The 18,242-nt window shown below is 30.7% G+C and overlaps 1 protein-coding gene and 2 long non-coding RNA genes across 4 annotated transcripts; all 3 read right to left on the bottom strand.

Moving 5' to 3' along the window:
- Positions 1 to 4,155: 4,155 nt before the first annotated feature.
- LOC114183842 lies at positions 4,156 to 4,626 on the bottom strand. The gene is made up of 2 exons (XR_003604522.1): positions 4,462 to 4,626; positions 4,156 to 4,384 (listed from the first exon to the last, which is right to left on the bottom strand). It is a non-coding gene; the product is annotated as an uncharacterized LOC114183842 (long non-coding RNA).
- A 357-nt stretch (positions 4,627 to 4,983) lies between these two features.
- On the bottom strand, positions 4,984 to 5,334 carry LOC114169421. Of its 2 annotated transcripts, XR_003600940.1 has the most exons (3): positions 5,314 to 5,334; positions 5,146 to 5,247; positions 4,984 to 5,065 (listed from the first exon to the last, which is right to left on the bottom strand). It is a non-coding gene; the product is annotated as an uncharacterized LOC114169421 (long non-coding RNA). The 2 variants fall into 2 exon arrangements; XR_003600937.1 differs by lacking the exon at positions 4,984 to 5,065 and having other exon boundaries at positions 5,145 to 5,247.
- Positions 5,335 to 6,998: 1,664 nt separating this feature from the next.
- LOC114182038 lies at positions 6,999 to 10,473 on the bottom strand. The gene is made up of 4 exons (XM_028068782.1): positions 9,096 to 10,473; positions 8,847 to 9,053; positions 7,928 to 8,733; positions 6,999 to 7,622 (listed from the first exon to the last, which is right to left on the bottom strand). The coding sequence occupies exons 1-4, from the start codon at positions 10,471 to 10,473 to the stop codon at positions 6,999 to 7,001; spliced, it is 3,015 nt and encodes a 1,004-aa protein (XP_027924583.1).
- Positions 10,474 to 18,242: the final 7,769 nt, after the last annotated feature.

Below are 18,242 nucleotides of genomic sequence, written 5' to 3'. Positions count from 1 at the left end.
TTAAATGATAAAAGTAAAGATATATGTAAAGATGAAAACAATGTAGATTTATTTCTAATCGAATTTTTCACAATGTACTAAGGACCTAATTGTTGAATTAGAGGAACCCTCTCTTAAAGATTTAAAGAGATACAAATGAAAATTTTCATATTAATTCTTTGAAACTTATTCCAAGAGAACATTTTCAAATATGTGAATATCAAAAGAGATGAAATTAGAAAAACTTATTTAAAATGGATTCCATATCAAATACAACTTCAAAACTATCATATTTTTTTTACGAGAAACATACAAAATACTAAATTATATATACTTTTTTATAATAAGTCATATTAGTGACAATGATTAAATATATAAATTTTGAATATTATTTTGTCCCTTTCAAAATTTTTGATCGATCTGTCACTGTTCACCTTGGTCTTTGTATCCAAATCAATACTCATGAAGTTTATGCAAGAAAAATGAGCAACAATTTTATATTTTTTAAGATTTAAATCTATTTTGATGAAATTTTAAATTTAAAAATATTTGTATACTAGAAGCTACATAATTCTCACTAGATTTAATTGTTTTTTTTTAAATCAAACATTTTAACTCCACATAGGTAATATCTAGCCTTAAACATAAATATATATTTATCATAAATCTCAACAATCAAGAATCGTAAATTGACATAGTAAGGAATTATAGAATGCCTTATACCAAAATTTACTATTCTTCTCAAAATTACAAATCAAATAAGTCCTATTTTACTAAGACCAATAAATAGAGATGAAGTTATAATTAAAACCGATAGTAAAAAACCGAAATAACTAGTGATAGTGGGCATATAGAAACTAAACGAAATATGTTCTATCTTTTGATACATATGTTTATAAGCACTTCCCTAAATTTCCATTTTTAAGAGAAAAAAGAAGATAAAAAATCCTACTTGAAAGATACAATTCAAAATTGGTGATTCCTCAATAAATTATTAGAGACGAATAAAAAGAAATAGAGTAACATAATTCTTATGTCAAAGAAATGAAATAAAAGATAGGGTATACATATGATAGTTATTGTAAATGCGCACAATAGATAGATATGGACATTATGAGTTATCCCGTAATAAACCCAATTGTTGCCGCTATTATCTTCTCGATTCCTTCTTCCATAAGTCTAGCTCGAAGAAGGAAGAGATAAGAGAGCCCTATGGAAAATGTGGTCATAAATCCATAATAGAGTCTGACCATAACTACCGAATTATATAAGTATGGTAGAGTTTGCTTAAATCATATAGTAGAAAATTATATCAATCCAAATGTTCACTAGTGCAGTTTTGGCTTTTTAAATTATGTGATATTCTTCAATTTTAAAGAAATGAAGCATATAAAATTGTGGTGGCAATTTTGAATTTTTTTGCGAACTTATAAGTCTTGGTTGTTGGCATAATTGAAGCCTATTTGACCATATGCTTCGATTCCAAAGTCATTGAAGCCTATAATTCGTGAATACTTCAAAACTGACGTCCTTTTTTCAATTATTTTATTTTAGCGCATAGAAATAAGCCTTGGTTGCTCCAAAATCGAGGTTTAGTTGTTTTAGAACCGATGTCTATGAGTTTGTTAAAATTTCAAAATCGTCACATTTTTTTGCATTCATGTTATTTTACGCAGAGATTTAGGCCTCGATTATTAGTAAAATCGCAGCCTATTGCCTTTTATGCTTCAATATTTTTAATAATTGAGACCTAAAACTCTGCCTAGTATTAAATTTCGTAGAAATTGTAGAAGGCTTCACTTTTTCTTTTTTGTCTTCGTTGCTTCTTCTTCTCTTAACCACTTTGTGATTTCTTCTTATTCTTCTTTATTTCTTCTTATTTTTTGTGTCATTCTCCATTGTTTATCTCAACCTCCATTATGCGTCACGTAAATGAAGAACTTTTTCACGCCATCACTCAACGTCTAACTATGGTCAGTGTTTGTTTTGAATTTTCTTGCGTTTTTGGTGGAGTTCATGTTCATCTTGGGTTCTTTTTTTTTAAGTTAGTGTTTTTTTGCTACCATTAGTTTCCAAGTACCGTTGCATTTTGGTGGGATTGATTAGCTCTCCAAAACGCGTCCAACATTGCATCGTCCTCCATCTCCATTGTTACTCAACTTTCACACTTTGATGTTCATATCATTCGTTTTTATTTATTTATTAATGGTTTTATGCTTCGGTTCTTTAGAACTTAGGCCTAAGACTAAATTTTATGCCTCGATTGATAACCGAGGCAAAAAATCTACCCCTTTTTATCTCATCTAGATATGCTTCAGTGGTTGAACCAAGGTATAATAGCCAAAACAATCAATGTCAAAACCCTTTCCTGCACTAGTGGTTAAAAATAATGAGATTCATTAACAACAACATTGTTACAATAGAAGGAAATATGTCACTCACAATGATGAGAAAAGAACAATCATGAATGATGTATAATATGTTCTAAGAACAATTTATTTGTTTAAGCAATTGACAGTTACTTATATATGTGAGATAATATAATATATTTACATTGAATCAATTATTCTCAAAAATATAATATATTTCTTCAATCAATTTTCAGAGTCATTGCATGGTTTAGTACTATTATCACATAAATTGTGCAACAACTTATTAGAGCAATTACTTTGTGATGACAAAGCTTTACATAAATTCCATGGATACATTGTCCTTGGCTCACAAAACATGTTCTTTTTTATAGTACATTACACTTTTAAGACAATAAAGGTTTGAAAAAGCACATCAAAGTATTGTTTTTCAATTTCCGCTTTCCATTTATATGAGGTAGGTGCTGGAAAAAGTCTTCATCATAGTTAGGATGGCAAATAAACTTGTCCCCATGGGTATTGCCCGAACCCGCTCCCATTTTGACTGAAAATCCTCGCATTAACTGGGTATGGGTATGGGTTTAGGAAATTCCCGACTTTTCAATTGGGTATGGGTATGGAAATGTACATATTTGCCTTGTCCCCGTCCTCATACCCGCCATAATACTCGTCTCCGCCATTTCCCTTCCCGTTTAAATTATTAAAATATTCATAGTCAATTAAGTGAACTTATATATATATATATATATATATATATATATATATATATATATATATATATATATATATATATATATTAATACACACACATATATTATTACACACTCACTATTTTTTATTTCTTCTAATTTTTTGGTTTGTCATAAAATTCATTAACATTTCCAATATATTTTTCATCATATCGTAACCTTTATGTGATTATGTTTGAATGATGTATGTCAATTATATTTTTTTGTCTCACATTTGAATATTTCTATTCTCTTTTAATATTTTTATTTATTGTATATTTTCCTTTCACATGAGAATGTATAACACTCTCAATTTAAGTGTTCAATGATATAAACCTTTCATTTACTAGGTAATCTAAAAAAATTATCTTCTTTACTTTACTATTTTTAATTTTTGTTTCATTTGAAAAACTATTTTATTTCGCTAAAACAATTTTTGTTATTTTTCAATCATTGACTATGTTGATATTTGACACTACAAGAAAAAATATTTTTAACGGAGGTTTATTTTTACATTACTTAGGGTTAAAACCTCTACTAAGTTCTTTACCCGGGGTTTCAATTTTCCCCGCTAAACCATTCCTGGAGAATGTGTTAGCCGGGGTTTTTACGAACCCCAGGAAGCACTAATCAATAACGGAGGTTTTTTATCCTCTTGTATTTAACATAGGTTTTAAAACCTCAGTTAAGTTTTGTGGGTTTAAAACCCTGGTTAATTACCATGAATTTTGAAACCTCCGTAAAATATCGTGGATTTTGAAACCTCCATAAAATACTATGGGTTTTAGAACCTCCATAAAATAACATAGGTTTCAGAACCCCCATAAAATACCATGGGTTTCAAAGCCCCCTAAAATACCCTGGGCTTTAAAACCTCCGTGAAATACTATAGGTTTCAAAACCTCCGTAAAGTACCATAGATTTTTAAATTATTATTATTATATTTTTTTACTCATTTATCATTTATGGATTCATATATTATTTTTCAATCACAATTATTTATATTTATTCTATTTTTTTAATCTATATTTAATGAAATTATACATAAATAGATATAAACTCATCAAATTGACAAATTATTTATAGATGACTAAATGTATATCAAAGTATAACAAATATACGAATTCAAATTCAAATTCAAGTACAATATTAGTCAGCAAAAACTATCATGAAGTACTACAATAGTTCTCAAAACATAAAATGATTCAATTAACTTCCACATTATATTATATTCTTCAACTATCACATATGATTTTCCTCATGTCCAGAACTTGTTGTATTAGTTGGCACACTTCCTTGATCAGAAACCTACAATATAAATGTGAATCATAATTACAAATGTAAACTCTGAAAAATAAAAGAAGTTATGCAATCTTAAACATTACCGGTGCAGGATTGAACATAGTCAACTCAGGAGGTAATTGACCTTGATAATTTTGAGAAAAGAAGTTCATGATTGCATCAAGTCTTTTGTCACGTTCTTCATTTCGTTTATTTTGTTCATCCAATTGTGACTTTAATGCAGTGACCTATATTAGAACACAATCTATTATTAAAATCGTAAAAAACACATAAACATTATAAAACACTCAATCTATCAACAAAAAATATACTACATTTCTTACTCCTACTTATAGAAAACAATCCAAAGCAACACAACAACAACATTAATAGTGTCCAATAATATTCAACACAACAACATTTACAACCTTGGCATGACAATCCAAAGAGAACAACATCATATTGCTACACATGACAATCCAAATCAATAACCTGATTTTGCAATTCTGAATAAGAAGGACCAGATGAGGATGTCCCAAAATGAAAATTCCTAGTATATCCAAACACACGAGAAGGGCAAGGTCCCAATCCCATTCCTCGAACACGACCACAATGTTCTTTACTTCCTAGAACATGAGCTAGTGAATCTTCAATTGATATATCTTGTGAAAGGGAAGATGTATTTGTCTCATATGCTTTAATTTTTTCCTACAAATAATACAAAATGTTATCAATGAAGGTAACATTCAATTTGATTCAGTATTTTTCTTTAGAAAACTTATACTTACTCCAATCTCTCTTGCTCCATCATTCACAAATTCCCCATTAGCATGTTTATGTGTTGCTATCCAAACTTCTCCCCTACTAACTTTGCGACCAAGCTCTTGCTCCTATAAAACTTAAGAAAATCATGAATCATATATGATATAACAAAAATGATTGATGAATAAAGTTACCATCTCATTCTTCTTCCGTGCAATGCTCTTCGATCCACCTGTGTGAGGAACTGTTTGCTTCTTTCTATTATCCTTATTTTTTTTGGCAATTTCCTAAGCATATATGTAGAAAATTACTAAAAATAAGTAAAGTAACACTTAAAAGAATAGAAAAGATAGTTTTTATTACCTTAGTCCTTGAATTTAAACGGTAGTCAACAAAAGAAGCCCATTGGTCTCTATTCATTCCTTCTGGACACATTGTAATAATTTCATCTCTATTACGTGTTCCATCATCTCTTTGTTGCCATAGTTGTTGTCTATACTCACTCCATTTGATGTTAACTGATTTGAATATATATGTGACATGAGCATCAGATTCCACTAGAAACTTAGCCTTCAAAATTATTACACAACTAGTTTAACAACAATTGACATATAACAAGAATCAAAACATATAAAAGAAATTATAGGTCAATTACTTGAATGGTTTTCTTAAGTATATCTTCTTTGTAATCATTAGGAATCTTTCTCCAACTTTGATAGTTGATTGGAAAGGCATTAACATTTCTTGCAACACGACCTAAAAACCTATTCAACAATGCTCCGCTATCATCAATTGGTTGGTTGTCACTATTCCATTTCACAAGAATCCTTTCATTGGAAGATAAAAACCAAACATCATTCAATGTTAATTGTTTTCTAACTTGTGTGCCTTCATCATCTGTCAAAATACATATGAAATATATTGTTGGTTTAAGATAAACATAAAACACAAATACTATATGGCTTGGACAATTACACATAAAAATCAATAAATTAACAATCTTACCAATGACATCAACAAGTCATGACCTTTTACGTGATACATGCTTTGATTGATTACTTTACATCTCAATATCCACATTTTCTTCCCCTTCACTATCAGATTGTAACCTTGGTGTTGATTCAGATGTAGAATCATGCACAAACTCATTTTTGAGTTGATTATTAAATTCAAATTCAAATTCATGTGCAGAATTGGTCTTGCTAGTGGAGAACAACCTCTTCTTCAAACATTCTACAAATTAACTCAAGTCACTAAATAAATAGATAATACATGAAATTTGAAAGTACCAAAATGATATGCAAATGAGACATCTTACTAGATTTAGATGTTGAAAGCATTGAATTCATGTGAGGTGGGGGAGGAGGTTGCTCATTATTATTCTCTATAGGATGAGAATTCATGTGACCTGCTGCATAATAATTAGATTAATACACAAGAAAAAGCAAGATACTTTTTAACATGGAAATATAATCATCATACAAAATTGAGATGCAAATTGAGGTGTTATGATGGACTGTGGCGGAAACGAAAGTTGAGGTGGATTACTAGGCCCTGGAGTATGAGTAGGTGAAACTTTTCAAATCTTACTGTAGGTGAAACCCGTGGTGAAACTTAGTCAACTTACTTGGGCAAGATGGATGAGGCACAGGTGGACACATTGTAGATGATGGTTGGCCACTTCTATTTTGGGTAGGGATTGAAACTTGGTCATTAGTCTTCTTCATGCATATTTTCTTCATCATCAAGAATTCTATAAACAATAACATTAATACAAGTCAATTCACATTCATTAAATTATGATTATCTAATATAATGCATGTATAAGTAATATGGATGATAATTTAAACAAAAACTAATATAGAATTGTTCAATTTCTCTATGACCTTGTTAATGGTATATTCCCTTCTCCATCTGGAAATAAAGTTTCCAAATTTTGTTGTTCAAATGGTTCACATTCATGGAAAGTGACATCATTATCTCCACCAATGTCATATAAGTCTCGTGGCTTTAAATGCACAGGAATGCTCCAATTTTTATCTAATTCATCCACTACATAATAAACCATTTGAGCTTCTGCAGCCTGAATGTATGGTTCGTCATCATCATTATCACCAATGTGTATTAAACGTGTAAAGTTTACTAATCTAAATCCCAAGTCATCTGTTATAATCCCTCTAGAAGTAGTTGTATCAGCCCACATACATTTGAACAAAGTAACAGAGAATCGACCATTATAGTTGATCTCAATTATGTCTACCAATTTTCCATAATAAGGCACACCCCCAAATTGCATTTGATTGTCAATGCTACTTGCATAGCTCCTTGTCCCAAAAGTACCAAATATTCCACTATTTTGTGTTTTAAGTCCATGATCTCTCTCTAACGTACGAAACTTGAAGCCATTAACATTGTAAGCATTGTAGCGTTTTGCACAATCAATTGGGCCCATAGCTAAGAACTTCAAATCATCTGAGTAAGGTCCATTTAAGTCATTCTTTATCTAAAAAAAAAAGAAAAATATGATCAACATAATTGGATATCTTTAATATTATCAAATTTAAGAATGTAAATTAGACATACCCGACAAGAAAACCATTGCACAAATTCTCTATGAACCCTCTTATCTATCATAGAGGATGATCGTGTATGACTTCTTAATTGTCTTCGTACAATTTCTCTAAATTCTCTAATTTAAATAAATGAAATAATTACATGGTTAGTCCTCAATGTAGATGAATTATAAAAGTTGTAAAGATAAAGTACTTACTGAAGAAAAGGGTTAACTTGGGCACAATTAGTCAATACATGACGATGTGCTTGTAACTTTTCCTTTGTTGATAAAGAGAAGTAAGTAAAACCCCCAACTGGTTTTCCAACTGGTGGAAACAAACCACTTACACTAGATGCCATGGTGTCAGGTTCGTCATCAACACGCCTTATTCGATTAAATATAGTCTCAATTCCATCTAAATATCTAGAACAAAAGGTTAAGGACTCTTCAGCTAGGTAGCCTTTAGCTATTGAGCCTTCTGGTTGAGCCTTGTTACGCACATAAGACTTCAATTTTCCCAAATATCTCTCAATGGGATACATCCACCTATATTGGACAGGTCCTCCAATCTTGGCATCTTCCACCAAATGCACAATCAAATGAACCATGACTGTAAAAAATGCAGGAGGAAATAACATCTCCATGTGACATAATGTAAGAACAACTCTATTTTGCAATTGGTTAAGTTCATCCATTTTTAAAACTTTATTGCACAAGTGCTTAAAAAAGGAACACAGATCAATCAAAACAGAGCACACTTCTTTAGGGAGCGTTTTCCTCATTGCCAAAGGTAAAAGTTGCTCCATCAAAACATGAGAATCATGACTTTTCAATCCTCCAAGCTTAGATTGTTTGACATCAACACATCTACTGATGTTACTTGAGTAGCCATCTGGAACAGTGATGTTCTTCAATGTTTTCAGAAATATATGTTTATTTTCTTTTGTCAATGTATATATAGCCGGAAGATATTTGTTATTTGCATCAGGCCAAAGATCAGGTCTAACACCCCAATCTTTTAAGTCATTTCGTGCCTTTAGGTTGTCCTTTGACTTTTTACCTTGGTTCAATAATGTATAAACCACATTATCACATACATTTTTTCAATGTGCATAACATCTAGATTGTGGTGCAATAAATTGTTCACCCAATAAGGAAGTTCAAAAAATATACTCTTTTTTCTCCATTGTAGAGGGCCATCAATAGGGTGGTGACCTTTCCGTTGTCTTTTCCCCCATTCCTCAACTTCTGGTTCTTTCCCAAATACAATATTAAAATTCTGAACTTGTTGTAAGACATTTGTTCCTGATATTCTCAAAGGAGGATTTCTAGTTTCCACACTTCCATCAAAACGATTGCGGCATAATCTAAATTTGTGCCCTGCATTTAACCAACATCGATGATTCATGAAACAAAATTTACCCTGAATCTTCTTAGGAGTTGTGTCAAAATTACACCTAGGGCAAGCCAACCCAGTATGTGTGTTCCACCCAGATAAGGTTCCAAGACCAGGAAAATCACTAATAGTCCATAATATAGCTGCATGCATATGAAACACTTCTTTCTTATCTGAATCAAAAGTTTCAACCCCAGTGTTCCATAGCTCTTTTAATTCTTCTATTAATGGCCTTAAATATACATCAATATCATTTCCTGGTGCTCTTTTACCAGGAATGATCATGGAAAGAATGAATGAACTTTGCTTCATACACATCCAAGGAGGAAGATTGTAAGGTATAAGTACAATAGGCCAAGTACTATGACATGTACTCAAATCACCAAATGGATTGAACCCATCAGTAGCCAAACCAAGTCTGACATTTCGAGGGTCTGAAGCAAATTGAGGATTCATTAGATCAAAGTTCTTCCATGCTTCAGAATCACTTGGATGCCTTAATATGCCTTCATGTGTACTTCTTAATGCATGCCATTGCATATGCTCAGCTATTTTAGAAGACATAAACATTCGTTGTAAGTGCGGCTTCAATGGAAAATACCTTAAAACTTTAGCTGGAACTTTCTTTTGTCTTTTAGTAACACCAACAATACTATTGCTCTTCTTTGTTTTCTTCCATCTAGATTCATTGCATTTCATACAAAATTCCTTATCTTTATCTTCTCCATAGTATAACATGCAATCATTTGGGCAAGCATCAATTTTGGTGTAATGAAGGCCAAGCTTATTAATGATTTTCTTAGCTTCATAGAATGAAGATGGGATTTTAGCATAATCAAAAGCATCTGCTAACAACTCCAATATCATTGACATTGCTTTGTCAGTCATTCTGCATAGACATTTGATATGGTACAATTTGAGCAAGAAAGAAAGTTTAGAATATTTGTCACATCCTTCATACAAACTTTGTTGTCCCTCATGCATAAACTTCATATACTGAGCAATTTCATCAGGCATCATGTGGCTTGATTCAGGTCGCATATTCTCATCATTGTTTACAAAATTCCCGAATGCATCATCAACCATGCCACATATGGGATCATTAGCAAAACATGTATCCTCACTCGATTGGAAAATTGGAGGTGTTGAAATCGTATGTTGTACATAATTTGTCTCACCATGTAGAAGCCAAAATGTATACCCTTTTGGAAGAGGATGAAGAATTAAGTGTTCATATGTTGCTCCTCGAGTTTGCCATTTGTTAAGATTGCATTTCGGACATGGACAAATTATCTTACCCTCAACGCTCTTATTAGCAAATGCAAAGTCCAAAAATTTATTCAATCCATCCATGTATTGTTGTGTATTTCGAGGCAAATCAATCCAAGACTTATCCAAATCCATTAAAAATAGTCTGTTAATGAGAACAAAAATAAATTTAATAAAGAAAAAATGTAACTAATGATATAAGAATAGAAAAATGTAATGGAGGAAGAGCCTTAACACAATATTACTAGGTTTTATTAAATGTAAATATGAACATCACCAAACATGGTCATGGATGTTGGAGCTCAGTCCCCAAACTTGTTAGTATATCTATATCTATTATATATATATATATATATATATATATATATATATATATATATATACACATACACATACTATATTGTTTCATTGATGCAGCGTGCACAATGAAGGAGTGGAGTCACTTCATTCTAATCTTAATTCTGCATGCCAGGTTTGCAGAGATGTGGGAAGAGTTGTAGGTTGAGGAGTGGGTCTTATTACTTTATTTATCTCATGTTCTTCAACACTCTCTTCCTCTTTACCCTTATTATTACCTCCTTATACTACCCAAAGACAAAAAGAAAAAAAAAAACAAATCTTGTACACATCGGAAACATAAACCGTTAATACAATGTTTCACTGATCATTAAACAATCATTAAATAAAAGAAATAGAAAAAGCCATTCCTATTACTACAAAAAAAGTCATATCCTAAAGTAAAAGGCCTAACATATCATCGTATAATCAATTACATTTGTCTAATGTGATGTTCGTAAAAATCTACTTAAAAGTGAAGATAGTTTATCTATGATATAAAGTTTATAAATAGAAAAAATAATTATTCAAGTTTTATTCGTAAAAGAAAATTAATATCCCTCTAAACTTTTGTCTCTTTTATTTTTTTTTTCTAACTTATTTCTAAGATTTTAAGAGATCTGTTCATTACCTTTTAATTATCAAAATCTATCATAGATATTTGGCATAGAGTAGAGAGATCCAAGTATTGAATGCATTGAATGCATGAGTTTTACAAGAAGTTGTAGTTGATTCTTATATAGAAGTTTGTCCATCAGTAGATTGGTTTAGTCCCCAGATGAAAAAGATCTCACAATTTTTTGTCTGCTATGTAAGAATGCATGTGTTTGGGAATGCATTATACCATATCACACTTGTTTAGATTAAAAATTAGGCAACTTTTACTATATGTAAAAATTACCAGAGGTTTTATAACCTCCGTTACCAAATCTCCATTAAAATTAATTTTTTTTGTAGAGTGAAAAGTTTTCTTAGATCTCTAAAGTATTTTTCATTTCATCATACCCATAATTATACATTTGTTTTCCTTTGTGCAATCTCATTCAATAGTCTCTCAAATTATTCCTAAGACACACATTTGATAAATTTTTTAATATTTTTATTTGTTGTTTATATGTAGAATACTATTTTTATATATTTTCTATAATTATTTTTTATTTTCTAACTTATTATCATACTGTAATTTTGTCATTATAATTGTATAAATAAATATTGTTTACTATAATATAAAAATTTAATGTAATTGTCATGAATTTCTTTTCATCACCATGATGTTCAATAGATACATGATCTATGTTAAAATTTTACTATTATTACTTTAATTTTTGTTCTTTGTGTGATTTTGATCAACTTATGTATTATAACTTTTATTAGTGTATAAATAAGAGATTCATTAGAATTTAAAAAATTGAATTAAGCAAACTTTTAAAAAATATTTTAATTTGAATATTTGTTTTCCTTTTGTATTTTTTAAAAAATATTTTTTAATTTTATCAACTAGGTTTCATTAATGTTTTCAAATTTAATAAATGTTTTAATTCTCATGAAACTTTAGTTGGTTTTCTAATGTGAAATGTATAAATAAGAGATTCATTAGAATTTAAAAAATTGAAGTAAACAAACTTTTAAAAAATATTTTAATTTGAATATTTGTTTTCCTTTTGTATTCTTTAAAAAATATTTTTTAATTTTATCAACTAGATTTCATTAACGTTTACAAATTTAATAAATGTTTTAATTCTCATGAAATTTTATTTGGTTTTCTAATGTGAAATGTATACAATTATAATTTATTTCTAAATATTTGATATCAAAGAAATAATCCTCATCTTAATATTGAATATTTGATAATATCATGTCTTTTACGGTAAATTTTTTTATTTCATAAAAATTAATTTATTAATATTGAAAAGTAATAAAATGGGTACGGGTATGGGTACAAATATATACCTATTGCCTAGTGGGGATGAGGATGGAACAAAAGTTTGATACCCGTTGGGTTTGGGGATGGATATGGGGATGGATTTTTTCGATAGGAATGAGTATGAGATAGCGAAACTCGTCTCCGTCCCGTCTTGTTACCATCCCTAATCATAGTAATGCAACAAAATCATATTAAAATTTGTGGCTTCAATCAAATGTCCCCCTTTGTCCAAAAATGGAACCTTTGATTGAAAAACAAAATTCATTCTATAATTTTAATTCACATATTTGTGCATACAATGTTTTTATAGCATTTTACTCTCGCAAATTAGGACCAAATTAATTAAATATTTTCATCTTAACACTCCTCCTCAAGTTGGTAAATTGATGTTATACATTCCTAACTTGTTTAATAATAGCCCAAAACCCTTACTTATCCCATCTTTGGTAAGATTGGTCTTCAAATTGAAAGTTTAGGGTGTTGTGGTCATGTTTTTCCTATATGAAGAAACTATCAACTTTCATATGTTTCATACGATCATGTTAGAGAAGGTTGTGAGTGATATCCCGGACAACTTTATTATCATGATATAGTTGAATGGGAGCCATATATGCATACCTTACATCGACTCGGTCGACCTTCTACCCTAACCAGCTCGACTCAAACTTCTACCCTAACCGGCTCGGCTTGACCTTTGGCCTTAATCGCTTAGCCCAAGCCAACTCAACCTACCTTTGGCCTAGGTCGACTTGACTCAATTTTTCGATCCAGCCAACTTAAGTCAACCTTTGGTCAGTGCCGACTATGGTCAACATTTGCCCTAATTAACTCAGGTTGACCTTCAGCCTGGGTCGACTTGCTTCAACCTATGTTTAAGTTAACATAGGTTAACCTTTGGTGCCTTGCCTCAACCTTTGGTCCGAATTGGCTCAGGTAGACATTTGATTTGAGCCAACTTAGCTCGATTCTTCAGTCCGATCGACTTGATTCTACTATTAACCCAAGACGACATGTGTTGACCTTCTCCTAGGCCAACTCAAGATGACTTCCTGCCCAATCCAACTTGCATCAACCTTCGACCTTAATTGGCTCTACTAGACCTATAGCTCAAGTCTAATCGACTCGATTTTTTGGCTCAACCAACTTGATTGACTTTGCTGTGACTCAGCTTGAGTTTTGACAACATTGACTCAATGGGACCTTCATCTTGGGCCACTCATTTTCGAGCAACCTCTAATTAATTTTCAGCTTGGGCATACTAAAATTTATTATTTGACCCTTCGAGTTGACCTTTGGCCTAGGTCAATTCAGGTCAACGTTGAAACTAGGTCGACTTAGCTCGACCGTGGGTGCAATCTAGGTCGATTTGATTTTTTGACTCTATCAACATTGTTTAACTTTTGGCCTAGGTTATCTCAACTTGATTTTTGATTTAGGTTGACTTAACTCGACCTTCGGTCCTAATTGGCCTAACTTGACATTCAACTGGGGTCTACTTAACTTGATTCTTCGAGTTAGCCTTATTGGGTCAACCTTTAGCTCAATCCGACTCGACTCGGCATTTGGCCTAGTTTAGCTTAACTCAATTCTTTAACCCAACCAATTTGGTCTGACCTTCGGTACGAGTTAGCTCAACTCGATTCTTCGACCCCTAACTAACTTGGTTCGACCTTCGTCCTAGACTGTCGTGATTCAATTTTCGATTCGAACCAACGTGCTCCAACTTTCGACTCACACTTGGTATTTCAATTTTTGTTTCTCTTTTTGTTTTTATTTTTTTAAAATTTGGTGAACTTTTTCATGTTCCAACTCGTGGACCTAGACCAAATCATATAAGTTTGGCCAAATTCACAATTACACTCATTTTAGACATTATACACATATACATATTAAATTGTTAAATGTTATTTAAATATTTAACTAATATTTTAGTCTGCATTTAACTTATAATATATATATTTTAAAATGAAATTTTAGTTAAAGGAGAAATTCAACTATTTTATCTAAATAAAAACATTGAGATATAAAATATTTTAATTATTTTGTTTAAATAAAATATTTAAGAATGAACAAAATTTGATTGAGAGTTTTAAAGGGAGTGATGGTGTATTATTATAACTTAAATAAAGAAAACCTTGATTAATGAAAATTATTTATTGACGATTTTGAACTTCAAAACATAAAACTTCCATGTCATACATGTTAGTTTTATTTTGGACGCAGATGACATTTGAATGTTTTGAAAAAATAAAAACCAAAGGGCACTAAATTGAATTTTATAAATAAATAAAAGATAGAAAAATATAATCTTTTTATTAATATTTTCATGCTATCTAACAATGGTAATTAAATAGATGTTATCTGTATTCGAATCATCAAACATTTTTATTAAATAAATTAAATAAATAAAGAATAGTAACAGTGTGACTAAAAGAACACTATTTAAAAACAACAAAAGGAACAGAAATAAAAACAAAAAATGCAAAGGAAAAATTAATAACAACCGATTAATAATAATAATCAATAATATTATAATATTATTATTTATTATTAAAGAATACAAAAAGAAAACTTCTTATTCCTCACTAACACCTAAAATAAATGAATCAGTATATAAATTCCGTGAAATCTCTTTCTCTCTATTATACATAAATAGCATAAATGAATGAAAATTCAGAATGATCAGATTATTTCAGTGCTTGAAGATGGCGAGCATTGATAGAACAATCGACGCTCCAATCACGGCCATGGAGCTGGAAACGGATCCGGCAGCTCCGGCGTCGGGTCCTGGTGCGGGCGCCGTTGACAGATCTTGTGCGGAGGCGACGGCAAAGAAGAGTGCAACGACGAGCACGACGGCGAAGGAGTTGAAGGATAATGTTTGAGATGCCATGGCGAGAGAGAGAGTTTCGAGAGAAAGAGAATGAGAATTTGAAGGTGTAATGAGGTGTGATGTTTTATTTTGTGATATTAGATCTGAGAAGGAGGTGGTATTTATAGTGAGTGTGGAAACGCGCGTGGGGCCCACGGAACATGGACAGCTGTGTGTTGTGATGTATTGAGGTGTGAATGAATGGAAGTGAGTTGTGAGAAACAGTTGTTTTTGTTTTTGTGTGTTTGGTTGGTTAAACGACATTGTCGCTTCTTCTGTCGGTTTGAACATTTCTCGAGGAACTCGTCATCTACGCTGTTAGGTACTCTTTTCGAGACTCAGACTAACGCTGCTTTAGTACCGTTGGATATATTTGTTTTAAATATAATTACTTAAAATAATTTTATTTGTTTTTAATATTTTTCAAAGTAAGAAGTGATAAAAGAAATGATTAAATATCTTTTTATCTCTTAAATTCACATGAATTTTGAAGTTAGTTTTTTTTTAATTTTTTTTTTAATTTAGTCTTTCATATTTATAAATACATGTATTTAATTTTTTTAATTAAAATTTGTTAAATTTATTTTACATTTCAAGCGTATTTCATGATAGTATTTAAATTGTTTATACAGTTCAATATATTTTTACTTTAATGTTAATTCAAATATTATCATAAAATATGTTTGAAAAGTTAAATAAATTTAACAAAATTTAGTTAAAATAATTAAATTTATGTATTTCTAAAGTTTAAAGACTAATTTAGGTCAAAGGTTCAAAGATGGACTAATTCTAATTTTTATCACAAATAAAAAGAAAAATAATAAAACTAAAAGAAAATAATTAAAAGATGTTATCCATTCAAACATTCAACGGTTTAAAATAGGTTTCTTTCAACGGGAGAAATGGTTATTTTTCCATCATAACTTGACCTTTTGAGTTAAATCAAGTTAACGTTTTTCTAGTTTATTACAAATAAAATACAAATACAGATTGTTTTTTGTTGAAGACAAAAAGAAATTGATAAAAAGAAGTAAAGAAAATTTGTTTAATTGAAAAAAATGTTTTGAAACGAATATTTTTAATGTTTATTACACAAAATTATGAATAACAATCGAAATCATGCTGACTGGATTATCAAAATCACTTATGATATTAGGATTATTTCAACTTAGTTAGGTATAGTTTTTCATTAAAAGATATTTGACGTAAAACGCGGTTTAGCTTAGTTTTAATTTAATGTAAAATTAAAAATACTAACATTTTATATTTCGATTTAGATTGATTTTTGTTATCGTAAAATTGTTAAAAGTTTATGAAAAAAAAGTTAAATACTTTTGTGGTAAATGTTTATTAAATAGAAACATATGCTCCGGATTTTTTTTATACAATCGTTCTCATATATATATATATATATATATATATATATATATATATATATATATATATATTGTGAGACTCTATAAAATCTTGTTTTGAGAAAGAGTCAATATTTTAAATAATAAGACCTTAGTAATATTTTAATAATAAAGCTTAAATATAAATAGAAATTTTATCAAAGGATCTCATTATTTAAAAATTCTTTATCTTTCTACATAAAGGTTTTAGAAATTCTCTCTCCCTTCTCTCCACAGTATCTGACCGTACGTTCATCTGATTGACGATCAGAAACTAATGAGGTGATCCTTGTAGAACGCTCACTGATTCTACCCGATCAATTTGCTCCATATAGTAAGTTGATTTTCTGCTCTTTTTCTCCATTAAACGTTCTTAGGTTTGCATGTGGTCCATTAGGGGACGCATGTGGTCTGTAAGTCTTCTTTCGGATTCTCTGTTGATTAGTTGTTCTAATGATATTTCCTGATCATATCAATTTGATTTGTAGGTTGAGTGGTACGTTTTAAGCGGAAAAAAAGGGTTTTTTCGTTATAGGAGGCTAAGGCTTGATCAACCAGGTAAGGGAAGCTAATACTTGTTTGAGTTGATGATTTCATTTTTGGTATAATTGGGGTATAATTAGAATTGATGGCTGGTCTATTGTGAATTGGTGAATTGATGGGTGTTTTTCAATGAATTGAGATGTGAATGCATTATTTGAAGTTGAGGTAAATTAAGAAAGATGGATTCCTGGGACATAATCTAATTTGTATTACCATATTCAATTTAGAACCATTTTTTTAATCAAAAATCTATAATGGAAGTGTTAATTAGAGTCATGAAAACAGGTAGCAGAATTATCAAGAAAAACCAAAACTTGTGCTGATATCCGGTGTGATGATAAGGGTCAGAATCAACGTTGAGCGCTGAAAAATGCGAGATGATTAGCGTTGAGCGCTGACCGAGCGGTGCCTGAGCGTTGGGACCTCTGCAGGTCTGGAAGGGATTTTAAGTGTTGCAATTGAGCGGTGAAGTTGGCATTAAGCAATGGAAAATGCGAGGCAAATGGCGCTTAGCGTTGGTGTTGAGAGTTGAATTGCCCTATTTTGAATGATTTTTGTTTTTATCTGTGTGAATGCATTGAATATTACTAAATGGATTATATAACTTTATTACTATGTCATGCATGAAATTAATGGCTTTAAGCATGATTTGTGTAGACAATGGAAGAGTTTCATGGAGAAATTCTATGTGTTGGTAAGATAGTGTATACAAGGACATAAGGACTCATTGTTGGTTGGAATCTTGGCACTCTAATAGTGATTAAGGCTCACATAGAGCATAATGAGCTATGTCGTGAGAAGTAGTAGGAGGTTTTAGTCACTAGACTCGATCAAG

This window comes from Vigna unguiculata, chromosome 1 (genome assembly GCF_004118075.2).
Source record: "Vigna unguiculata cultivar IT97K-499-35 chromosome 1, ASM411807v1, whole genome shotgun sequence".
NCBI lineage: Eukaryota > Viridiplantae > Streptophyta > Magnoliopsida > Fabales > Fabaceae > Vigna > Vigna unguiculata.
Note: the sequence above shows the minus strand (reverse complement) of the source record. Positions and strands in the feature narration are given on the sequence as shown.